A 22,432-nucleotide genomic window follows, 5' to 3' on the forward strand; every position below is an offset into this window, starting at 1 on the left:
CAGCCTACCTCGTGCTCCCCTTCTATCTGCTGGCTGTCTTTCAGCTTCTTGTCTAAGATCTGTGAGCCACAGGGCCTTTGCATATGCTGCCTCCAAGCTCCTTTGGCTCCCCTTTTCACCTAGTTAACTCTTATTCATTGTTTCTTACTCAGGAACATCTTTTCGTTCCTTCCTAAACCAAGCACCCTATGCTAACTCACATACCTCATGTTCCTCTCCTTAGGAGGACTTAGAGCTGCATTTTTACAATTGTGTGTGTGGGCACTTGATTAGTACTTGATTAGTGTCTCTCTTCTCACTAGACTATAAGCTCCACAAGGACAAGGATTGTGTGTTCCCAGGGCCTAGCACATTATGAGTGAATTACGTATGCAGGAATGAATGAGTGAGTAAATGATTGATCGAGGCTGTGAGTGAATAATTGAAAAACCAAACAATTGAGTGAATGCTTGAATGAGGGCCAGGTTAGGGGTCGTGTGGCCCAGGAAAGGGTCACTTCGAGATTCTTTTACTGAATGAAAGAGGATACAGCGTGTGCGGAAGGAAACTGGCGAAGTACAACCCGGGGTGGGGTGGGGTGGGGTGGTGGGGGAGGGAATGTCACAGAGCAGTGGGGAGGTGTGATACCTGCCCCACGGCGCCTGGGGTCTTCCTGCTTTAATTCTTCAGCAGGAGTCCCCTTCCTAGGCTCTGTTCCACCCAAGCCAGGCCCTTCTTTGGATCTCCGTCATGGTTCCCCCAAAGCCCAGGTGCCCTGCCCCCCGCGCCCCCCCCCCCCCCACGCCGGCTGCTGAGTCCCTCTCACCTGTTGATGGAGCTGACACTGGGCACAGTGTCATTGTCACAGACACCCTCCGCCAGGAGCCGGTCTCGGATCTCCCAGGCAAACATGGTGGGGTTCTGCCGCTTATAGTCTCCAATCTTCTCCACCACCTTGGGGGTGGCCACCTTGGGCTTGGAGCCCCCTATCACTCCAGGCCGGATGCTGCCGGTCTCGTAGTACCTACTCCAATAGAGAACCCCAAAGAATTACCCAATAAGCAGGTGGGGTCTTCGGGCAGGGCCTTAGCCAGAGACTCTTGTTCCTCTCCAAGGCTTCAGGGGGTAAAATGCACCCCCAGGGCTGCCCTCAGACACTTGATGTTCCTGGCACTGTCTGCTTCCCTTGCATGAGTAAGTTTATGCTGCTGCCAAACCAGAGCCCTCTGCTAAAGACTTCACCCTGGACACCTGGCTTCCTCTCTCTTTCCCTCCTGCCAGTCTCCTGCGTCTGAGCTCCCGCCAGAGCCAACTTCGGCACACAAACGATTTCCCTTCTTAGAAAGGAGGTTTTGCTGCGCATGCTCTGTGCGTACGTACAGGTTCACAGTGGTGGGTTTCTCTACGCAGCTTTCCGGGGTTAAATCTTGACTCACCGTTCTTGGCCATCCTGGCTTTACCCCTCCCCAGGAAGCTAGTTTGGATGGTTGGGCCCTCTGCTCTGTCTTACTGCTTCACCTTTGCTCCCCTACCTTCTCCCCCAGCCCCCACCTCCCGGCTGGCCACTGGTTTTCTACCAGATTACATGGTTCAGGTGGAAGCTATTCTTCCTGGACCCTGGAATGCCAGCCTGGCCTGGATCCCTGGCCATGTCCGGCCCCTTAAGCCAAGCCTGCTGTCTCAGGCTGTCCACTTTTCCTCTCCCCCGAGCCCCCAGCCAGCTGCTTTGGTAGATCCTTGACTTATGTCAGGATAGTTTTCCCCTCTTTGGGTGGAAACTCTCTGGTCTCCTCTACCATAGAGTAAAGTCTGGTTCTTTAAAACTCTGCTTGTCTGTCATAACCATCCCAGGCTCAGCTCTCGGGGACACTGCAGCCCATCTTGGGAGCCCCTCTCCTGACCCGAACCAGGGAGTGCCCTTGCCATTGGCAACTTTAGTCAGGAAGCCAGGACTCTCCGCAGTTCAGCTACAGTCAGGTCCCTTTGCCTCGTTAAACCAGAACTCCTGCTGAACCCACCTGTGAGCTGGGTGAGGGAGGCAGGTGCACTGAGCCGATGCAAAGCCCCAAGTCCCCCAGGGCAGGGGCATTTGGAGAGTGGCTCTCCAGACTACGCTGTGTCAGCCCAGACACAGGGCTTTGCTGCCTCTGGTCCTTCCTGAACCTTTGAGTCAGTGGTCCTCAACTCTGGCTACAGAAAATTGGAATCCCTTGAAGGAGACTTAACACTATACAAAAACTTGAGCCCGTTCTCCTAAAGTTCTGCTTTAGTGGGTGTGGGCTGGGGCCTAGACATAATTTTTTTTTTTTTTAATTAAGTTTCCCTAAGTGACTCTAATGTGCAACCAGAGTGATGAACCACTGCTCTGGAGTTGAGTGTTCATGACTGGTACATGGTCATCTCCTAAAAATCACAGCACCCAGGCCTGGCTCCCAGAGGGGATGCTGTGATTTATATGTAGGTCTGGACCAGGCCTTAGGGATCTACATCTCGTCAAGGAACCCTGGTGCTTCCGTGGCAGGTGCTCTGGGAATTAAGAGTTTGAGAAGCACACTCAGACATCCCTCATGCGGGGGGTGAGACTGCAGGAGCCACCTCTGATCCTGTGTCCTCTCCCTAGTGGCTCCATTTCCTGTGGTCTCAGCCAGGGTGGGGGTGGGGTGCTTTGGGGAAGATTCTCCTGCTTTAGGAGTAGAGAAGCCCCTAAAAATGAGAGATGGGGCAAAGGAGAAAAGCGAGAGGCAGAAAGGAAAGGAAGGAGAAATGGACGGAGAAGGAAGCAAGGACAGGAAAGTAACAGAAGAGCAGCGGGCGGGGAGGCCGGGAAGCACCACCCGGATGGAAGCTGGACATCGGAACGACCGAGTGCCCCGGGGGCAGGGGTGTGGCTGCCAGGTGGGCCGCTCCAGGCAAGCCCTGCAGGGAAGGTGGCACGTGGTGAATTTCGTGCTTACCTGCCAAGGATCTTGCTGACACAGCCATGGCTGACTCGGAGCTGGCGGGAGATGTCACAGGGCCGCACGCCCTGGTGGGCCAGGTCCACGATGCGTTGACGCACCACTTCAGGCAGGGGTCTGCCGTTCACAAAGGCCCCTCCCAGCTGGTTCAGCCCTCCGTGGCCTAAGAAGACAGTAGTCCCAGGAACAGCTATCAGGGCCGGGCAGGGCCGGGGGGTGGGAATTAGCCCTTGAGTGTGGGTGCGTTGTGCATGCGCGACCGTGTGCGTGTGAACTCTCACCATGGTGCCCTCTGGTGCTCCTGCTGATGGACCGCCTCCTCTCCCCCACTGCAGAGGGAGGCTAGCTCCCGTTGGGGAGGGTCACATATGATGCCAGAGGGACACACTGCAATCTGGGGACCGCTTGGGCCTGCTCAGTTTCCTCTCAGACCTTCAGCCCTTCACTCTGAATAACAACTAACTCCCCACCTTCTTCCCTCCCTCCAAAAAGTATATAAAGAGCTGGAGATGCAGGGCCTTCCCACTCTGATGCTGAGCTGTGTGATGCTGGTGAATGTCCCCTCTCCTCTCTGGCTCTCCTTTCCTTATCTATAGAACGAGGGCATAGACTACACCCGCGGTCTTTATGTTTGTCTTTGTCTTTCTTCTTAACACAGAGCCAGATTTTATCAGCACAAGTGCATTGAGAAACACAAACACAAACAAACAAAAGCAGAGCTTCTGTGGTCGAGCTGAGGCAGAGTGGGCCCAGGCCTTGTCTGTGGGCTCCCAGCGCAAGTGATCCCATGGCTTCTTCTCTCTCTGACAGGCCAGAGCACTACAAGGGCGGGCAGAGATCTCCCCGGCACGCGTTCGCAGGAGTTCCAGGGACATGACATGGCGGGCTGCAGGCTGTTGTGCAGAACGTGGACGTGCCGTGGATGTGTGGGCATGTTCCTTAGCGGCCTTGCTGCCTTGCCTTCTGCCCTCTGGCCCCAGCCTGTGTTTCATTCTGAGCCCATCTACCTAGTCAAGCATATATGTACTGAGTGCCTACCATGTGCCAGGCACTCTACCAGGTCCTGCAGGTGCCCAGGTGAATAAGGCAGGTGTGATCTCTGTTCTTGTCTCATGGGTTTACTAAAGTGAGGGCCCAGACCAACAAACAGCCAATCACCTGACCACATGACCACTGCTGGGGCCAGGGCCAAGTAGGGAGTTATGGGGACCACTGGAGGGGACCAAGCCCAGGCTTGGGGGACTCTAGAAGGTTTCCTGGAGAAGTCTACGCTTTGACTGAAGGTAGAGAGGTGTTCACCAAGGGAAGGAGGGAAGGGAGAAAACTGTTCCAGGCAGTGGGAACAGCATGTGCAAAGGCTTAGAGGCAAGAAGGTACTTGTCTGTTAGATTTACCAACCTTCTCAAATCTTGCAAATCTCGAGACCCAGGCTGGGCTCATTCTGGGGCTAAGATCGCCCTTTTGTTGATGAAGAAACTGGGGCTTGGAGGGTGTGAGTGACCTGCTTTCCATGACTTATGTGACTCAGCCTGTGTGAGGCGCCGCCAAGGCTCTGGCCAAGGATTAAGGCTTCCATCAGTGCATCTTGGGTTGAGCCCTGTTCTATGGCCAGAACCAACCCTGGAACCTTGGCCCTGCAGCCTGTGCTGAAGGTGCCATGATGTGGGCATGAAGGACACCTTTTCATACGAGGGCGTGATTTGGTGATCTGGCTGGGATGGTAGAGCTCCAGGGGTGGGAGTCAGGGGGAAGGGGCAGGCGAGGAGGAAGAGCCAGCCCCAAGCCTTCTGTGTGAGCCCGTTAAGGACTATTTATGGCCGAGGGTGGGAAGTGCCTCTACTGGGCACACAGTGCCCATTACTGCCCACGGACTTAGCACATTCAGAACTGCCTTGCCATGTCTCCTCGGGGGCCCAAGCCGGCTTCGGCAGAACAGTCAATTTCTCTTAAAAGAAAAAAAGAGGCTATGAGTCTCTGGCCTGGGCACTAAGTCAGGAGGAACAAGCCTGCTGGCCAAATACCCAGCAGGAGGGACACAGTGATCCATCTCTCTGCTGGAGGCAATTGGGTGAGCGTGGACACAATTTCCACTGTCCCATACAGCTTGTCCCAGGGAATGCTATTCCACAAGGGCTGGGAGGACATCCCAGATAACCCACTTCTGAACCCCTTCCACTGGCTTCTCACGGCCATAGGCCATCCTTGGAGAATGGCTAAGCCATTTGACCCTCACTCCATCCTCGTGGTCTTTTGGCTCTTTGGGTCCAGACAATGAACACAAGGGGGCGCCAGACAGCCACCCAAACGCAGACAAGACCTTGAGACTGTCCAGCTTTGTCCCCATTTTCCAGAACTTAGGCTGCCACCTCAACCACCAAGGCTCAGGTGTTTGTGCTAGGACCTCTATATCTGGAAGCAAGGTTTCCTACAGGCGGAGTTCTTCACCCCTAGAAAGGTAGCAGGTTTAAAAAACCAAGCACCATTTTTGGGGTGACCTGAATTGGGTATTGTGCCTTAAAAAACAAACAACAACAACAAAAAACCAACCCTGTCTGTCTCTCTATTGAAAAAGCTATGTGGGCTATTGTCCTAAATCTTCCTGAAGGACTGATCAGGATCCTTAGAGACCCAAGCCCTCAGGAACCCTCCTTGAAACCTTATTTATTAGATCATCCAGCATCAGTGGGAAGGGAAAGGGGTACTCATACCTCTGGCCCTTAAACTATAAATTATCTAGTGCTTTATTTTATTTTACTGGCTTTGAATGACTTTGTGTTGCTGTACAAAGAGCATTGGGCCAGATTCCTGCATTGACTCTGCCTGTTTTAATTTTATCATTTGAGAAAGTGGGGTTTTTTTTCCAGCCTCACTGTTCCCATCCATTGAATGGGACTTCTTGCTGTGTCTGCTGCTGACCCTATAACAACTGCTATAAGAAGATGGGGAAACGGGGATGTAGGAGTGTTTGGTTTGCTGAAAATTTTGATTTTGTGCAAAATTCTTCTAATTTTTAATATTTACACGGTTGAATGTTATGACCCCAAGCTTGGCCTTAGGGCTGGAACAGTGGTTCTCAAACTTGAGCATGCATCGGAATCACTTGGGGGGCTTGTTAAATCATAGGCTGATGAGCTCAATGCCCTGAGTGTCTGAATCAGCAGGTCTGGGATGGAACCAAGAATTTGTTTCTAGGAAGTTCCCAGATGCCACTTGTCTGGGGCCACATGGCGCAAACTACTGGTTTAGGCTGGGCGATGGCTGGTAAAGAAAATCAAGAGAGGAACTAAATACTTGTACCCCTACCACCTCGGCCCCGCCAGCTTTAAAGAATAATAATTCATACTGTTTTTATATCATAGTTTTCATTTCTTCGTGTACGAAGTGCCTACCATGAAGGTGCAAAGCACTGAGGAAACCATCTTGAAAAGGACAAGGAACTGGCCCTCAAGGAACTTACAATCTTCGGGGGATCCAATCACATATATTGGGAATCACCATGCTAAGGGAGAAGTTTCTTAAGAGAGATTAAGTTCAGGTGCTGGGGGAGTCCATAAGTGGTCAGTTGGAGGTTGCAGGGAGGGATGACTAGGAGGTAACCAGGTGAAGAAGTTTCCAGAGGAAAATAAATCCATGCACAAGGTCTTGGTGCTTTCAGGATATTGGAAGACACTTACTGTGGTGTAGGACAGGCAGGCAGCAGAGTCTGGAAAGAGCCTGCTGGCTGAAGATGGCGATGGCCCCCATGGTTTGAGGTTTTGAGCTGAGTCCCTGTAATGGAAGGACTTTTGTCCTTCCTGTGTCCGGTGTGGGGGAGTGGACTCCTTTGGGTGACTCACCACCAAATGCCCAGAGGTGGGTGCAGCCTTCCTTCCTGCACCGGGAAGGGCTGGGCCACCCACTGTGCTGACCACCTTTCCATGCAGCTGTGGACAGGGTGGGCTTTGAGGCCGGAAGCCAGGAATGAGTGGGAGCCCCTGGTTGGGCTAGGAGGAAGATGTGAACCAGAAAGAGGTTTGAAGCTTCCTAAGCAAAGGCCCTTTGCATGGTCTGGAGCATCGTGGGTGGGGAGTGGTGGGCATGGAAGAGGAAGACAAGCCTGTCTGGCTGGACACGAGCAGGTTCTGAGTGTGAAGGCCCTCAGACAAAGGGATGCCAACTTTCCCAGGGCCAGAGAGGACTATTCTACAGTGAGGGGTCTGGAAGCCTGCAAAGCCCCAGCTGAACAGAGATGTATACTATGGAGAAGTGACCGTGTTGGGAGGAGTTAGGGCTTTCTTTGGTCATTTCTTCACCCCTTACAGAGCTCTGAGGAGCAGGAATGGTAGAAGGAAAAGAGAGGCTCATCGCACAAAACTCCTGTTACAGGCACCAATCCCACACCCTTAAGGCACACGGAGCGTTTTCCCGGGCCCCCCTAGTCCTCTATACAAGTCTCCATCATGGCATTGATTACGTTAATCGATCTCTTTGTTTATTCTCTTTAAGGGCTGAGGCCCTGTCTTTGTCTACCTGGCACCTGTCACAAAAGTCTAATTAATGCTTATATACATGTGACAGAAAAGTGCTTTCCAAATGTGAGGGGCCGGTGTGCAGCCACTGTGCAGACTCCCCACGGTGGGATCCCTAAGTGGCCGACTCCAGTACTTTCCTCTTTCTTCCTGTTTCATTCCTCACGCCTTTGCCCAGTCCCAGAGTGACACACTGGTTCAGTGGGTTGTTCTGGGAAAATTTCTCCTTAACTACCTGGCGGTTTTTGCTTTAGCTCCAAAGGGTGGCAAGGTGGCAGGACTATCACGGGAGGGGCGGTGGCTGCCTTGAGATGTCCTTTAGATCACACGGTGCCTACTCCCCTTCCACAAAGGAATGGCCTTGCTGGCGTGAAGCAGGCTCTGACATACTTAGCCTGGTGGCGTTGTCATCGCCCCTCGCCCCTCCGCATGCTCGCTTGCAGGCCGATGGTCTCCCACTGTAACCTCCCAGCTGCTCCCCTTGGCCCGGTGCCTTTCCGGAATAAAGGCCAGGGTCTCTGCCTCATACCACTCCTAGAGAAAATGTCCCAGGACCACGGAAACCTAGCGTTCCAACCTCTCGTTCCATCTCCCACCGCAAGCGTGCACACTGGATGGCGCCAGCATCCATGGCTATGGGTTACCTAGGCACCTAGGCCTTGCTCTGGCACAAAAGGGGCCGGCACTCGGAGAAGGAACATTCCGCATCTGCCTTCAGCCCCGACCTGCTGCATGGCCTTAGTATCTGGGCCTTGCTCCTCTGCTCCCCAGGCTAACTGGAGCCGAGAGACAGTAGCTGGCTAAAGCTGTGGCTTATGCCTCTCCTTCATTTCGTATTGACCCCATCACCCTTCTACCTGTTCTGGAACGCTACTCCACAAATTATCCTCATATTTCTTTTATGTTATTTACCCCTCCCTTTCTACTAGGTCTTCCCCCTGGGCCTACAAACACAATGAAATTCATCTATGCTGCCTCCCCACCCCTGCCCCCTCCCCCCAATATTCTCCCCTGGACTGTGAACTTTTTTCTTACTATTGTTTTAGACCAGATTTCTCAAGAAGTAGTCATACTTGCTGTTCCCATTGCTTTCATTCCCTTCCTGGCTGCTCATTGGTTACCCTGCCGTGTGCCTCGGGCTGAGCATGTACTCAGACACTCGGTACTGGGTAGAAGGGGCGTGGTGTGAGTGTTACATTCTCCTCCTTGAGGACGTTTCTGTGACAATGTTGTCTCCTGGTTCCTCATACCTTCAGACCTGCTTTTGTTTCTCTTTACTGGGGTTCTCCTCCCTCCTTTGTTCAATTAGATGTGTCTATTTTTCAGGCTTTTCCTAAACCCGAGTGCTGCGCCCACTCTAGACGGTCGTCTTTGGCGATCACCCCCGCTCCCAGTGTTTTCCCTACTACCCATGCACTGATGGCCCTGTAGGCATCCCCGGGATCTCCAGCCCAGAGCTGTCCCCCTACGTTTATGTTCAGTTTCCTGTTGGAAATATCCTGTTGGGTGATGAGGAGTCTCCTTGCTAGTGCTGTCTTGGTTGGGAACATCACGAGCTGCCGCACAAGCAGAGAACCTGCCCTACGGCATCACCTCGTGCCACCTTGCACCACACCGCCCTGCACCCTCATTGGCCTTCTGCATGACTTCAGAGCTAGTAGCGCGTCCTTCTCCCTTGGGGCTTTTGCACATGCTGTTCCCTCTGCCTGAACTCTTGTCTTCCCCTCTTATCTAGTTAACTCCTACCCGTCCTGTATAGCTTAGAGCAAAGTCACTTGGGCTGGGTGGCTTTGCTGTATCCTACCGAGAAGGTTAGGGCCTGTGTTTAGACAATCTCGACCAATGTCCCTTACCTTTCCTGCCTGGCGTCCATTCAGATTTTAATTTTACATTCATTTGCATGATTATGCACACACAGGAGTAGCGACTGTCTCGCCCACTAGATTGAAAGCTTCGTGATGGGGGCAGGACCATGTCTGTTTTGTTCATTATTAAATTGGATTAGGCATTCAATTAATGTATGCCCCGTGAATTAACTAAGGGCCTTTAGCTTCTTCCATTCTCCCCCTATGGAGGACTCACCAAACCATGGCATTTTTACCTCCTAAATATTTACCTAACCAGTACCTTCCTAGCCATCCTAGCATTCACACATCCACGTATTCGTGCATCCATTCAATGTATATGTGCTGAGTCCCCACCACATGCCAAGCACTTTACTGGAACTGATCATACAGAATATATGCCTGACCTCATGGAGCCTCCAGTCTAGAAATAAGTAGGTATTTACAAAGTAAACACACAAATAATTGTGTAAGTATTGCTTGGATGGTGCTAAGAAGGACACAGTAGGGTACAGTATTAAAGAATAATGGGGGGAGGGTGAGAGACAGAATTACTTCCAGGTGACCCAAGAAAATCTGGGACAAAGGTGAGTAGGAGTTAATTAGTCATGTGGACTCACTGGTCCCTGCACTCAACGTGCACATGTGACCTTTTGCTGGGGAGCAACGCATCTAAAACCCAAGTCTGACCGTGTCCCTCCTGAAGAAGCCTGCTGGGGCACAGCCCCATCTGCCTGCCTGCCGAGGGCTAAGCTACTAAGCCTGGAGGACAGGGTCCACATGAGCTGAGCCTGGCTTATCTTTCCAGCCTCCATCCCTACCTGTCTGAGCCCTATTTCCGATGACCCAGCAATGCGGAATTACTTGCTGGTCTTTTGCAGCCTCTGAATCCTCGCCTGTAGCCTGGTCTGGGCTGCCCTCCATGCCGGCAGTGGCCTTTCCTAACTGGCTCCGGATCGATCTGTGCTCATGCCTTGAGTCCCTTCGAAGCTACGTCCTACAAGAAGTCTTCCCTGCCCTTCCTGCCTGCCGTCTCTCGTCCTTTCTTTTAAACATGCCAGGGCACAGTGTCTACCACTACATGCAGCAGAGAATGTGTCTGTTTATACTGTCTGGGCCCTGCTGCGACGACTGTGGGCCCTTTGAGGGATGACTGACGTGGCTTTTTTTTTTTTTTTTTTTAATCTGTAAAGCCCTCATATGCTAGTACAATGCTTGGTGCACAGTAGGTACCCAATAAATGCTTGCTAATTGTTGGAAAAAAGGCAGGAAGGAGGGAAGGAAAGAAGGAACCAAGGAAAGAGAGGGGAGGACGGAAGGAAGGAAGGGAAGGAGAGAGGGGAGGGGAGGGGAGGGGAGGGAGGGAGAGAGGGAGGAAGGAAAGTAAACAGGCCCAAAACAAGCCTGGTGAAGCCCACACATCCTTTGCCCTATGCAGAATTGTGTCTTCCAAAGTCACATTCTCTTAGACATGAGCTTTTTTATAAAGGGTCCGGGAAAAGAGCAGTTTGCCCTCCTCCAGGAGCCATGGGATGAAGGCAGAGGCCTTCCTTTACATCCGGCCTTTGACATCAGCATGAAATGTGTGAGCCCTTGTCATGAACTTACAGCCCGTTTGGTTCTGCAGGAGCTCTCTGTGGGAGCAGAGCTACTGTGTCATGCCACCCCCATGAGGAAACTGTCACCAAGGCGGGTCTGCCAATTCTGAGGTAAGAAGCCTTTTCCTTCTAACCCTGGCCTCAGAGGGCCTCATGGAGAAAGACGAGGGGTGACCCACACAGGTTGACCCCTACGGGCTTTACGGCTCCAGGGGGGGAGACTTTAGTGTGCCTCGAGGGAAAGAGCCACAAGAGACAGCTTGAACTAGGGATGACCACGGTGTAGTGTCAAAAACTACCCTTCCTGGGACTTGGACACCGCAGAGCCGGAGGCTCCCTTGAGGAGAAGTTTCTGACTCGGGGCCGTTGCGCAGGGCTGCCCTTTTATGTCTAACAGGATCCAGCTGGTCAAAAAGAAACTGGTTTCCCAGGTCTCGCTGCCAAGAAGCTCAGCATTGTGCTCTGTGTTCAAGGCTGAGGGCCTGACCAAGCCAGTCTTGGAGCCCTGTTTCCTCAGACCCCCTCTGACATCAAGTGGCATGTCAGTCACAGTCCAGTCAGAAACCAGAAGCCCGTTCTTAGGTACTTCAGCAGAGGGGCTTCGGTGTGGGAGCTCGCTTCTCTGGGTGCTGGAGGGCTGTAAGAGCACAAGGGAGCCCTGAGGTACCCCTGAAGTACCCCTGAGGTGGGGACTGCAGGAAGAAGCCACTGCTCCTAGCGGGGAGCTAAGCGAAGAGGCCTATTCTTGCCTGGTCATTGTCTTGCTCTTACAAGGTCCTAGAGCGCCCTGAGGAGCAGGAAATAATCCCAGCTCTGTCTTCCCCGCTCCTGGAGCCCCTGTCTAGGTGGTTCTTCATTGATTCCTGGGCTTGTTCTTGTTGATTTTTTTCCTCCTGGTGTGTTGGGCTCTGTCCCTCTTGTGGGGCTCTGTCCTCCCTGCACTTGAATGCAGCCCAGAGGTGTCCGGGGTGAGGCCATGAGGACAGGCTCCAGCTCCCGACTTCTCACAACCTGAAGCCCTAGCAAATCCGAGGGTCCCCGGAGGCCCCTGGAACAATAGGGTAAGAAGTTTGGCTCCCTTGGAAGCTCTGCCTTCAATCGGCCCAGAAGGTGGGAGGGCTTAGCACTATTCTTTCCTCCTCAACAGGGAGAGAGGGCTGGGAGGGCGGAAGGAGGGAGACAAAGCGTGGATAAAGAGGTTTCCTTCGGATTCGTCTCTGGCAGAGAAAGAACCACATTTGGCGGGTATCTTGCCAATGCTGGACTTAAAGAAGAGGAAAGGGGAGAAGGAGGAAAGGAGCGAGGGCTACTTTCAGGATTCAGCCTCCGTCCCCCATGAGTCAAAGCTTAGGCATACGGCCGAGAGCCAGCCTGGCGGGAGGTGCTGACTCCTGAGCTAGGTTGAGCCCTCTGAACGCATCCTTCCATTAGTCCTCCTGGCAGCCCTCTGAGGTAGGTAGCCCCTTGTCCCCATTTTACAGATGAGGAGATGAGAAGCAGAGGTCGCGTGCAACTTGCCCAAGGCCGCATCACCACAAAGGGGCGGGAGTGAGATGTGGGCTTCGGGCCTCCACGCACCGCTCAGGCCCGCGTCCTCGCCAGCATGGCCCCTGGCCGCAGGACAGTCGGCCCCTTCTTCAGAGCCACAGTGTCTTCACCACGTCACCCACCAAACCCACTTCGGGGTCCTCCCCAGCTTTTCATTTTGCTGAGGCCTAACCTTGCCTTTTCTATGGTTTTCTTCAGGCAGAGGACTCACCGAATTCGGTTCTCTTTCGCCCCCCTCCCTTGCGTGCTGGTTCATTCTCCTGCGTTCTGTTCCCCTCCGTCGCCACCCCCCCAACTTTGTGCCAAGTCTGTCCCCGCTCCGGGGTTCCTTCCTCTGCCCTCTGTCCCTTGTCCCTTCCCCTTCCGATTGCCCCCCTTGTCTCCCTTTCCACCCCACACTGACGGTCCCTGTGCCTCCCCTTCTCAGTCCTCCGAGCTCCTTCCCTGCTCCAGTCCCTGGATCCCGTCCAAGATGGCAGAGCCCGCCCAGGCCACCTCTCCCCTACCCCCTTCACCCCCGGCGTTCCCTCCTCTCCGCCTCTGCGCGCCTTTGGCCGGCCCCCTCCCTGCGCCATCTTTATTGCCTGCATGACTGCTCAGGTTCTTTATCCCATCTTCCCCTCAAAGGCATTCGCAGCTCGGCTGTTATTCTTGTATTAGCATTGAACCCATTAAAGCTAATTTGTTTGCCCTAATCTCCATTTATTTTTCCCTAGTTGATATTAGATTTCCCTTTCTATTGCTCCAGCATGATTTTCTCTTTGTCTTCCTAATGGTCTACCCCCCTCTCTCTTCCTCTATTAATCTGGTTGGCTTCACTGTATGTTTCAAGGCCTTTCTCCGCCTCCCCCAGCCCTTAGATTAACCCTGTCACCTCCCTCCCAGGAAGGGCCCCAGTGCCCGGATTTCCAGGAATGGAGCTGCTGTAAATGTCAACAGACCTCTAAGCTTCCCAAGAAAAGTCCCATTGGACGAGAGGCCCTGCCCTGTCCAAAAGCCAGTCTGGATGCCTGGGGAGCTCAGGGGCTGGCGAGCTGGAAGCGAGGGGGAGAACATGGGCTCTTCTGAGTCCTGAGGGGCCACCAAGCCCAAGGGTTCCCTGGCTAGATTCCCCTCTGGGGCTGCCTCAAAGATTTCTGGAGGCCTCTGCAAGCTTTCTCAGATCTATAAATGATATCGGTAGGCCCAACAATTGGATGGGCCACTTTCTCCCTGTGATTAGTTTGGGCACGGTTCCCCCTCCTTCCTTGTTTCTCCAGCTAGAGACACACTCCCTCCTCTTCCTGAAGAGGTGAAGCCTCCTCTCTGACGATGTGGCTTTGGAGTGGCTAATCTGCACCTCACACTCTGGCCTTTGTGTTCCCCAAAATAGAAACCTCCCTGAGCCAGCTCCCAGGGAAATTTATTATCCCCTACCTCCTCCCCTCCCCGATTGCCCCTGTCCATGGCCCTCCATCTGAGTCTCATTATTAAGGCCTTTCTCAAGGTCCATGCTTTGCCTGCCCCCTAGATGCCTAGCTCCTTGAGGGCAGGCGTAGCGTACTATCTGGCCGCATAAGCTTGCCTTGCGGGGGGACAGCCGCGCTCCCGCCCTGGCTGCATGCTGGAATCACCTGGGACCTTTGGAAACTTTCTACCTCCAGTCAGTTCAACCAGAGTCTCTTGGGAGGGTGTCCTTGAATCTGTATTTCTTTTTAAAGTTCTTCTGCTGATCGCCCAGAGTTTATATCCACTCAGTAGATGGTCAATAAATATTTATTGAAAGCATTAATTAATTGATTAAACATAAACTTCTGGTCAGAGGCTGCAGTGGATCTTTCCAGTGCTGGCTCCAGGTTTCCTAGAGGTCATTCTTTTCGGCTCCTTCCCACTGAGCTTAGATACCTCCAGACTCCTGACACTGCATGGCAAGGGGGCGGGGGGCGCTGCGGCAGAAAGGGCCGGGCGTCTGTCTCTGGGGGGAGAGAGGTGTGCAAGGCGGCGGCAATGCCAACACCCCCTGGACATGTATTAGAAGCCCAGCAGCCCCACAAATCACTGTGCTACACCTTCCACCACCCTCCCTGGGGGTCAGAGGCCTGTGGATATTAATGCTATTTTTTAAAATATGGGCCTATATTGAAGCAATTTTCAGTTCGTTAGATTTCAATTCAATGAGCACCCCCTCTATGTCTAATAATATTCCAGCCTGGGTGTGTGTGGGGAGATGGTTTCTGAGTAGAAGTTCTTGCGCTTGAGAAACTTACAAGTTAATAAACCCTGACACATTATAAAACCTTAAAATTTTAAAATCCATTCACATGCACTATCTCCTTCAATTCTTTTGACGAGCCTGGGGAATACCTATGGTGGTGGTGGGGGAGGGCGTGCATGTGTGTGCATATGTGTGCGTGTGTGTGTGTGTGTGTGTTGAGGATGAGGGTGAGTCATTAATAATTCACGTCCTGATGACATATGTTGTGGAACATTCTGCTACGTTCTACAGCTCAAAGTTATAATGTTATAAATGTGGGTTTTGTGGACATTGATTTAAAAATCACCCAGAGATGGGGAAAGGTTAGGTCATGATCCCAGTGTCCTGGGATCGAGTCCCGCATCAGGCTCCCTGCTCCTTGGGAGCCTGCTTCTCCCTCTCCCATTCCCCCTGCTTGTGTTCCCTCTCTCTCTGTCTCTGTCAAATAAATAAATAAAATCTTAAAAAAGAATAAATAAATAAATAAAAAATAAAAATCACCCAGAGGTGGGGAAGGGAGAGAGTGGGGAGGTAGCTAGAAGGGCCCCTGGAGGGGAAGGGAGAACACGGCCGGAGAGGAAGAGGGAGGGGAGGGCAGCAGCCCTCGGCAGGTGGGGTACCTGCAGTCCCTGGGAGGCCAGAGGCATGAGGGCATCCTGGATAGAAGTGAAATCACGTGACGAAGAGAAGAGGGAAGTCTTGCCTCACCTGGAAGGTTGAACTCAATGACCTCTGAAGTTCTCTCTAACAGGGATTCTCTACTTCTGAGATCTTAACTGAGGTAAGAGGTGACCGACTAGCTCAGCAGGGAGGTGGCTGGAAAGGGTGAGATTTGGGCTGAACTTGAGGCAGTTAGAAAGGTTGTGTGTCTGGGTGTGTCTGGATGTGTGCGTGTGCACGGGTCTGTGTGTGTGCAAGGGGCAGAACCCTCGGGTCTGGCCGTCCTGAGGAGTGAAACAGGTAGGAGCAAATGAAGAGGAACCGCTTTTTTGAGCCTAACACACCGAGCAAAATCTGTGACAAAACTGCGTGTCTGTGGTTTCCACACCTGGCGACGGCTGGTTCCCCAGGACCCGGCACCGTAGCCGAGTGGATTACACACTCTGAAAGCCACGCTCGCTGCTGCATAAGGAGCCAGCGAGGCACAGATGGGGATAGACTCAGCCTGCAGGTTATGGTTTCAGGGGAGGGAACAGGGGTGCTGAGACCCAGGTTCCACCCACTCTGTGACCTGGCTTGTTTGTGCCTCAGTTTCCTCATCTGGTCTGAAACGAGCTGATGATCTTTACTGTCCTCCCAGTCCAATAGCTGCAACTCCAGGACGGCCCTCGGGTGCAGAGAGAGCTCTGTGGGAGGACCTTGGACAACTTTTCCACACAGCAGACTATCAGGGGGTGGCCCTGAGGCCACCTGGAGGAAGATGAGGGAAAGTGGCACACAGTGGGCCTCCTGGGCTGCCATGTGACCTGTATGACGGTAGAGTGAGACACTCTGGCTAACTGAGTATGGAGGTGGCCATGAGCAGTATCCTATTTAGTGCCAGAGTTGTGGGCCCTTCTAGAGGGTCCTTGGCCAGGAAGGGAGCGACCTGTCTAATGTCACATACTCACTTCATGGCACTGCCAAGACTCACATTTTTTGACCTAAATCCCTGTTCATTCCACGTTCCAGGAGACCCTCTGGGACCTGAGCTCCATCTTGGCTAGGGCCATCTTAGCGGACAGAGGAGGAAGAAAGGTGTGGAGATTGGGCAGAATGTGTTCTGAACCAAGGCACACCCTAAAAGATTTCTGCTGCTCTTACCAGCTTGTTTGCTTGTCATTTCTATTTGCTTATGTAGTGAACCCAGCCTGGAGGCTCTGTTCTGTGGGTTCTGGGTTGGGAAGCAGAGTCCCTTCTTCTGTGGGAACACGGGGGTGGGCACAACAAGAAAGGCTCTACAGAACCCATATTGGCTTCTCCTCTTCTTCTGTCAGTCCCAACAGAGGCTTCTACCCTTGGTGCCACCTGGACCTAAAGCAGCTAAGGGTCCATTCAGGGCTGAGTGGGGAACTGACCCAGACCAACAACCTGCAACACTCAGATCGTTATGCGTGGAGTTGTGTCCCCTCAAAACTCACATGTTGAAGTCCTAACCCACAGTACCTCAGAATGTGACCTTATTTGGAAATAGGGTCTTTGTAAATGATCAAGATGAAGTCATTAGGGTGGGCCTTAATCCAATGTGACTGTGTCCTTAAGAAAAGGGAAATTTGGACACATAGGGATGACACGGGGAAACTGCGATGCAAAGACTGGAGTTATGTTGCCACAAGCCAAGGAACACCAAAGATGGCCAGTAAACCACTGGAAGCTGGGGGAGGGGCATGGGAAACAGATCCCCGCTCAGAGCCCTCAGAAGGAACCAGCCATGCCAACATCTTGATCACAGACGTCCAGCCTCCAGAGCTATGAGAAAGTAACTTTCTGTTATTTCAGCCTTCTCCACCCCCGCCCAGTTTGTGGTGCTTTGTTAGGTCCGCCCCAGCAAGCTAATGCACAGATCAACAGGGTTCTAGCTCTGAACTGGATCCAGCAGACTTGGGGATGCCCCTTTGGGCTAGTCTCCTGGGATATTTGGCTGCCCCTCCAAGTAACTGTCCAGTCTAAGGCAGGCTCAGTCAAACAGAGAGCACTTTCCAACATCTGACCCTCTCTATGTGCACCCACTTCTCTTGACAATGCTGTCATCCCTACAGAGCCACCATCTTGGTCTCCATTCCTGATCCTTCTATCATGCAGCAAATTCTTCTTTAACGTAAGAATGTCAACACAGCAGCATAGCAAAGCCTTTGTGTAGGTGCCAATCCCTCTTGCCCGGCCAGGCGGGGATCCCCCCAAGTCAACCAGGACTTCCAGGCTTCTCCTCCTTTCAAGAACTTTCTGGATTCAGTCTAAAGGTTGGTTATGGACTCACTTAACAATTTGCAGAGCTAATGGCAGGTAAGTGATTCTTAAATTTAATTAAATTCAACAAATATCAACTGGGCTTTCGTTGTACCAGGGATGAGTTTTCATAACTCTGTGAGAGAGGTAGGGCTAGCATGTTGAGCCCATTTTCTAGATAGCTTGGAAGGTTAACGGGCTTGTGCACAGCCAGTGAAGAGCAGACCTGAGACTGCATGTGAGTTGGATCCACTCTTGCCCACAGCCAGAGGGGAAATCTGAGAGGCAGGATGCTTCTGTACAGGAAGAATGGCTGTCTCCCCAGCAAGCTGTCATGAGAGTCTCCACCTGTGAGAGACCTCTGGCTGGGCCTTGCTGGGCTGACTCTAGATCTGTGGTTCTCAAAAGCTGATCCACAGTAGAATCACTGTGCACTTGTGATGGGTACAGATTCCAGGGCCCTACATCTGTTTACATAGCCCTGGAAGCTTCTGATGCTGGAGCGAAGACCACACTTGAGAAACACTTGTATAAAGCAAATTTTAAAATGGTTATTTCATTTAGCAAATATTTATTAAACATCTAGCACGTAACTACAATGTGCCAGATGAATTTGAAGAACTCAGTTCCCAACGTATGGAATCTTGGAAGCATTGGTCCTCACAGATAGCCCTAAATCTGGCCATCCACCCTGCCCAGCTGATGCCCAGCATCCACGAGGAAGGACCCCTGTTGGGTCAGTATTGTCCAGGCCTGCCAATGTTTGCTACTCCCAGTGGTTACTCCTGCCCAACCTCAACACCCCGCACCTGGGCCTAGGCCAGCAAGGTGCCTCAGGACCGGGGAGGTGTCCCAGTGGGGCAGCTCAGGCCTCAGCGGCTGTATCAGGTTTCCCAAAAAGGCTACAATTCTTATCTCCTCAGTCACATAGCGCCCCCTTATTATAAAGAAAATCGGACAGTGATTATAGCAATGTCATATGGAAGGACCAAGTGGGCTTCACGTGGGGAAGAGTTTATTTGCAAAGCTCCAACAGACAAGTTAGGTCAACTAGCAAAACAATAAAACATGCTAGTGGAGAATTATGTCAAAACTCCCATCACGGGCATCTGTGGAGCCCTCATATGATATAGGATTTTATGTCCAAGTGCTGGGGATGTAGAGAGAACGAAGAGTTCTCACTCTTGCCTAGCTCAGAGGTGAGTGCAGTGGGGAGTCAGACGGCATGGTCGCTAAAGCTGAGAGGAGCAGAAAGGGCCTGATTAGGGAAGTGGAACTTGAGCAGAGCTTTGTCTAAAGGGTGGGAGTAGGGGCGCCTGGGTGGCTCAGTCGTTAAGCATCTGCCTTCGGCTCAGGTCGTGATCCCAGGGTCCTGGGATTGAGCCCCGCATCGGGCTCCCTGCTCAGCGGGGAGCCTGCTTCTCCCTCTCCCACTCCCCCTGCTTGTGTTCCCTCTATCGCTGTGTCTCTCTCTGTCAAAATAAATAAATAAAATCTTTAAAAAAATAAATAAATAAAGGGTGGGAGTAGCGATGATGTTCCCAGCAGCTGCCATTGCACGGGCAAAGGTGCAGAGGTGGGACTGTACACAGTGTGTTTTGGAAACAGAGACCAGTTGGCTGGAACATAGGTTTGCATCTGGAAGTGGTGGGAAACAGCGTCAGGGAGGTGGGATAGAATGTTCTCGAATTATACACCAGCGGTTTGCCCACAAATGCCTGTTAATGATTGGATTAAAAGGAAGTGCAAATGGGACTCTAAGATGATTTTGGAAAATCACCAGGCTAAGATTCTCTGGAACAGGGCTGGGAAAAGAGAGAATTCAGAACATTTTAATAATGTGAATCATCTAGCCATCACAGATTATTGCCAAGCTGTTCCCCTTAATAAAAATACCACAAAGCTCAAAGAGGATAAAATAAGTATGTGGCTCTAGCAAGGGAGCTGAAGGGAATATGAAAATCAACGACAAGGGAAGCGAGGATGGAAGTTTTCATGCACCGTGAGTGAAACACTCCCAAAAATGTACACTGAGTGCACTCGACCCAGGCTTCCTAATGGCAGGGTTGGTCTTGGCACCTTAGCCTGGCCTCTCTGGTCAAAGCCCCCTGTCGTTTGCCTGAGTCCCACCTGACGTTCTATTGCTGCACCCTTAGCCCAGAGCTGACTCTGGTCCCTGGAGCTGCACACACTCCTAGGACTCCACATCCCTGCTCCCCCTGGTCTCCCCTAGAGTCCCCTGCTAGAATCCTGCCCCTGCCTCAGGGTAGGCTTCCACCCCTGCCCCCCCCATCATAGCCCCACCCCTTCCTCTCCCACTAGCTCAGCATTTTGTGTCTATCTGGACTGACTGTTTCCTTTCTCTCTTCACTTGTGACTAAACGTCCAATTTGTTTCCGTTATCTCTAGAATGTCAGCGTGTCTCCCCGGAGTTCTGCAACCCCAAAGTCTAGCTCCACGCCTGCCATGCTGAAGGGTTCTGTAGATGTTTACTTATGAAACTGAATGTTAGAGTACGAATGTCCTTTGAAACAATTCGGAGTTAGAGCTCAAGGCTTATGTGGCCAGGCATGACTGGGTGAGAGGGTGAGAGTATGTCCTAGGACCTTGGAGTAACGAAGCATGGGGTGGGGGGGTGGGTATGGTCGGAGACCAGCACAGGGCACTGCCAGGCAAGTTCAGGCATGCGGGGACTCAGAGAGAGAGAGCAGAGGGACCCCAGATGCTTCTTGAGAAGCTAGAGTAAAACCTCAGGGGACCCAGCGGAACACCCACTTAGGAGAGAAATAGCCCAGAAGGAGAGGAGACAGGTCTGTCTCAGGGCAGGAGAGGGCTGGGAATGGAAGCATCTCTGGATAGCAGACCAAGTAGTCTGTGCTCCTGAGGAGAAAAATAAATGATGATTTCTATGGCTGGTGTCAGGGGCTAAATGTTGGTGTCCCCCCAAATTCATATGTTGAAGCCCTAATCCCCAGTGTGATGATATTTGGAAGGGGAGCTTTTGGGAGGTAATCGGGTTAGATGAGGTCATGAGGGTGGGCCCTCATGGTGGGCACAGTGCTTGTAATCAGAGCTTATAATAATGCTTATTCTTATAATAAGAGACACCAGATCTTTCTCTCCCCAGGCACATGCACCAAGGAAGGGCCACATGAGGACACAGCATGCAGGCCCCGTCTACAAGCCAGGAAGGGCACCCTCACCAGACTTGACCATGCTGGTGCTCTGATCTCAGACTCAGCCTCCAGAACAGTGAGGAATCAATGTCTGTTGTTTAAGCCACTCAGTGTGTGGCACTGTGTATGTTTTTTTGAAAAAGATTTTATTTGAAAGGGGGCGGGGGGAGAGAGACAAGCTGACTCCAAACCGAGTGCACAGCCCAATACAGGGCTCGATCCCACAGCCCTGAGATCATGACCTGAGCCAAAATCAAGAGTCAGAAGCTTAACCGACTGAGCCCCCCAGGTGCCTCTGGCATTGTGTTTTAACAGCCTGAGCTGACTAAGACAGGTGGCTGGGACAGAAGGTGTGGGGAGACAGGATCTTTGGAGGAAATCTCAAGGAGAGGTGTCTTGGCCCTAAGTATGCTCCATAGCAGCCGAGAGCGAGACAGGGGAGCCACTTATTCAAGTTGTGTGGGAGAATGTCCTTACTCTGCCACAATCACCGACCCTTAAATGACCGACACACGCATGCTAGATACCACGTGCCTGGAAAGCAAGGGGCTTTTTGAGAAAGTAAAGGTGAGAGAGGTGGGGGCTCAGGGACGGGGCTCCCTCCTGGATGGTGGCAATGCAAATTCTCTCTGATGGAAATGTTCCAGTGCCTTCTGATGCAGGAATGCGCATCTCATCATTTCACAGAATTGGGGTGCTACGCCTGCCAGGTGGACATCAGGCAACTCCAGTCTCATATCAACACTAGCTATTCTATTTTTTTTTAAAGATTTCATTTATTTATTTGACAGAGAGAGACACAGCGAGAGACGGAACACAAGCAGGGGGAGTGGGAGAGGGAGAAGCAGGTTTCCCGCTGAGCAGGGAGCCCGATCTGGGACTCGATCCCAGGACCACAGGATGATGACCTGAGCCAAAGGCAGACGCCCAACGACTGAGCCACCCAGGTGCCCCAACACTAGCTATTCTGACACCTGTCAGGAGAACGGGCCCCTGGAAGGCCACACACACTTCCACCAAGAACAGGACCGAACAGCAAGCTCCACATAGCGAAAAGTATAACGTGCTGCTAAATCGATCTGAGATCCTAAGGAATATACGAGGTAGTGGCCATTAAATAGAAAAAAAAAAAATTACACCTTGAACTTGAAGGTGGTTTGTCCACAAATGCACTTTCTCCTGCCACTATTACTCAGTTTCATTATAAACTTTTTATTTATTTATTCATGAGAGACAGAGAGAGAGAGAGAGAGAGAGGCAGAGGGAGAAGCAGGCTCCCAAGGAGCAGGGAGCCTGATGCGGGACTCGATCACTCAGTTTCATTATATCAATGAGCAACTCTGTCTGCTCCACAGGGAAACATTGTTTGAGAATCACTGATTTATGAAGGTTATACAAATATTTGTAGATCAAATGTACAAAGCATTCGTGATGACACCATATTGTTTGTAATAATCCATTCTGCAGGTGCTGCAGCAAGCCTTGTGCATCTATGAGATTGTGGTGCACACTCACGTGGCCCCTGAACATTTTCGCGATCAGGGGCGTGTGTGCTCATAAGGCTGCAGGCTGAGGACCGAGGGGCTCAGGGGGCAGAGCTGCCAGGGAATTCTGAGCAGGGGTGAAAGATGAGACAGGATATTCTCATGGTCTGAGCAGAGGAA

General features: G+C 52.0%; 1 protein-coding gene across 1 annotated transcript in view; it reads right to left on the minus strand.

The window, feature by feature from the left end:
• Positions 1 to 8,075, minus strand: part of PAX8 (paired box 8) — a 29,921-nt gene extending 21,846 nt beyond the window's left edge. The window contains exons 1-4 of the mRNA XM_088026621.1: positions 8,041 to 8,075; positions 6,234 to 6,256; positions 2,934 to 3,099; positions 806 to 1,006 (exon numbers count right to left, since the gene is read on the minus strand). Of these exons, the coding sequence (XP_087882747.1) occupies positions 806 to 1,006; positions 2,934 to 3,099; positions 6,234 to 6,256; positions 8,041 to 8,075 (425 nt within the window). The remainder of the gene's footprint in view (positions 1 to 805; positions 1,007 to 2,933; positions 3,100 to 6,233; positions 6,257 to 8,040) is intronic.
• Between the last annotated feature and the right edge of the window lie 14,357 nt (positions 8,076 to 22,432).

Source organism: Eumetopias jubatus, unplaced genomic scaffold (assembly GCF_037043125.1).
Source record: "Eumetopias jubatus isolate StellerSeaLion01/CBP00866 unplaced genomic scaffold, mEumJub1_p1.0 scaffold_9, whole genome shotgun sequence".
Taxonomy (NCBI): Eukaryota; Metazoa; Chordata; class Mammalia; order Carnivora; family Otariidae; genus Eumetopias; species Eumetopias jubatus.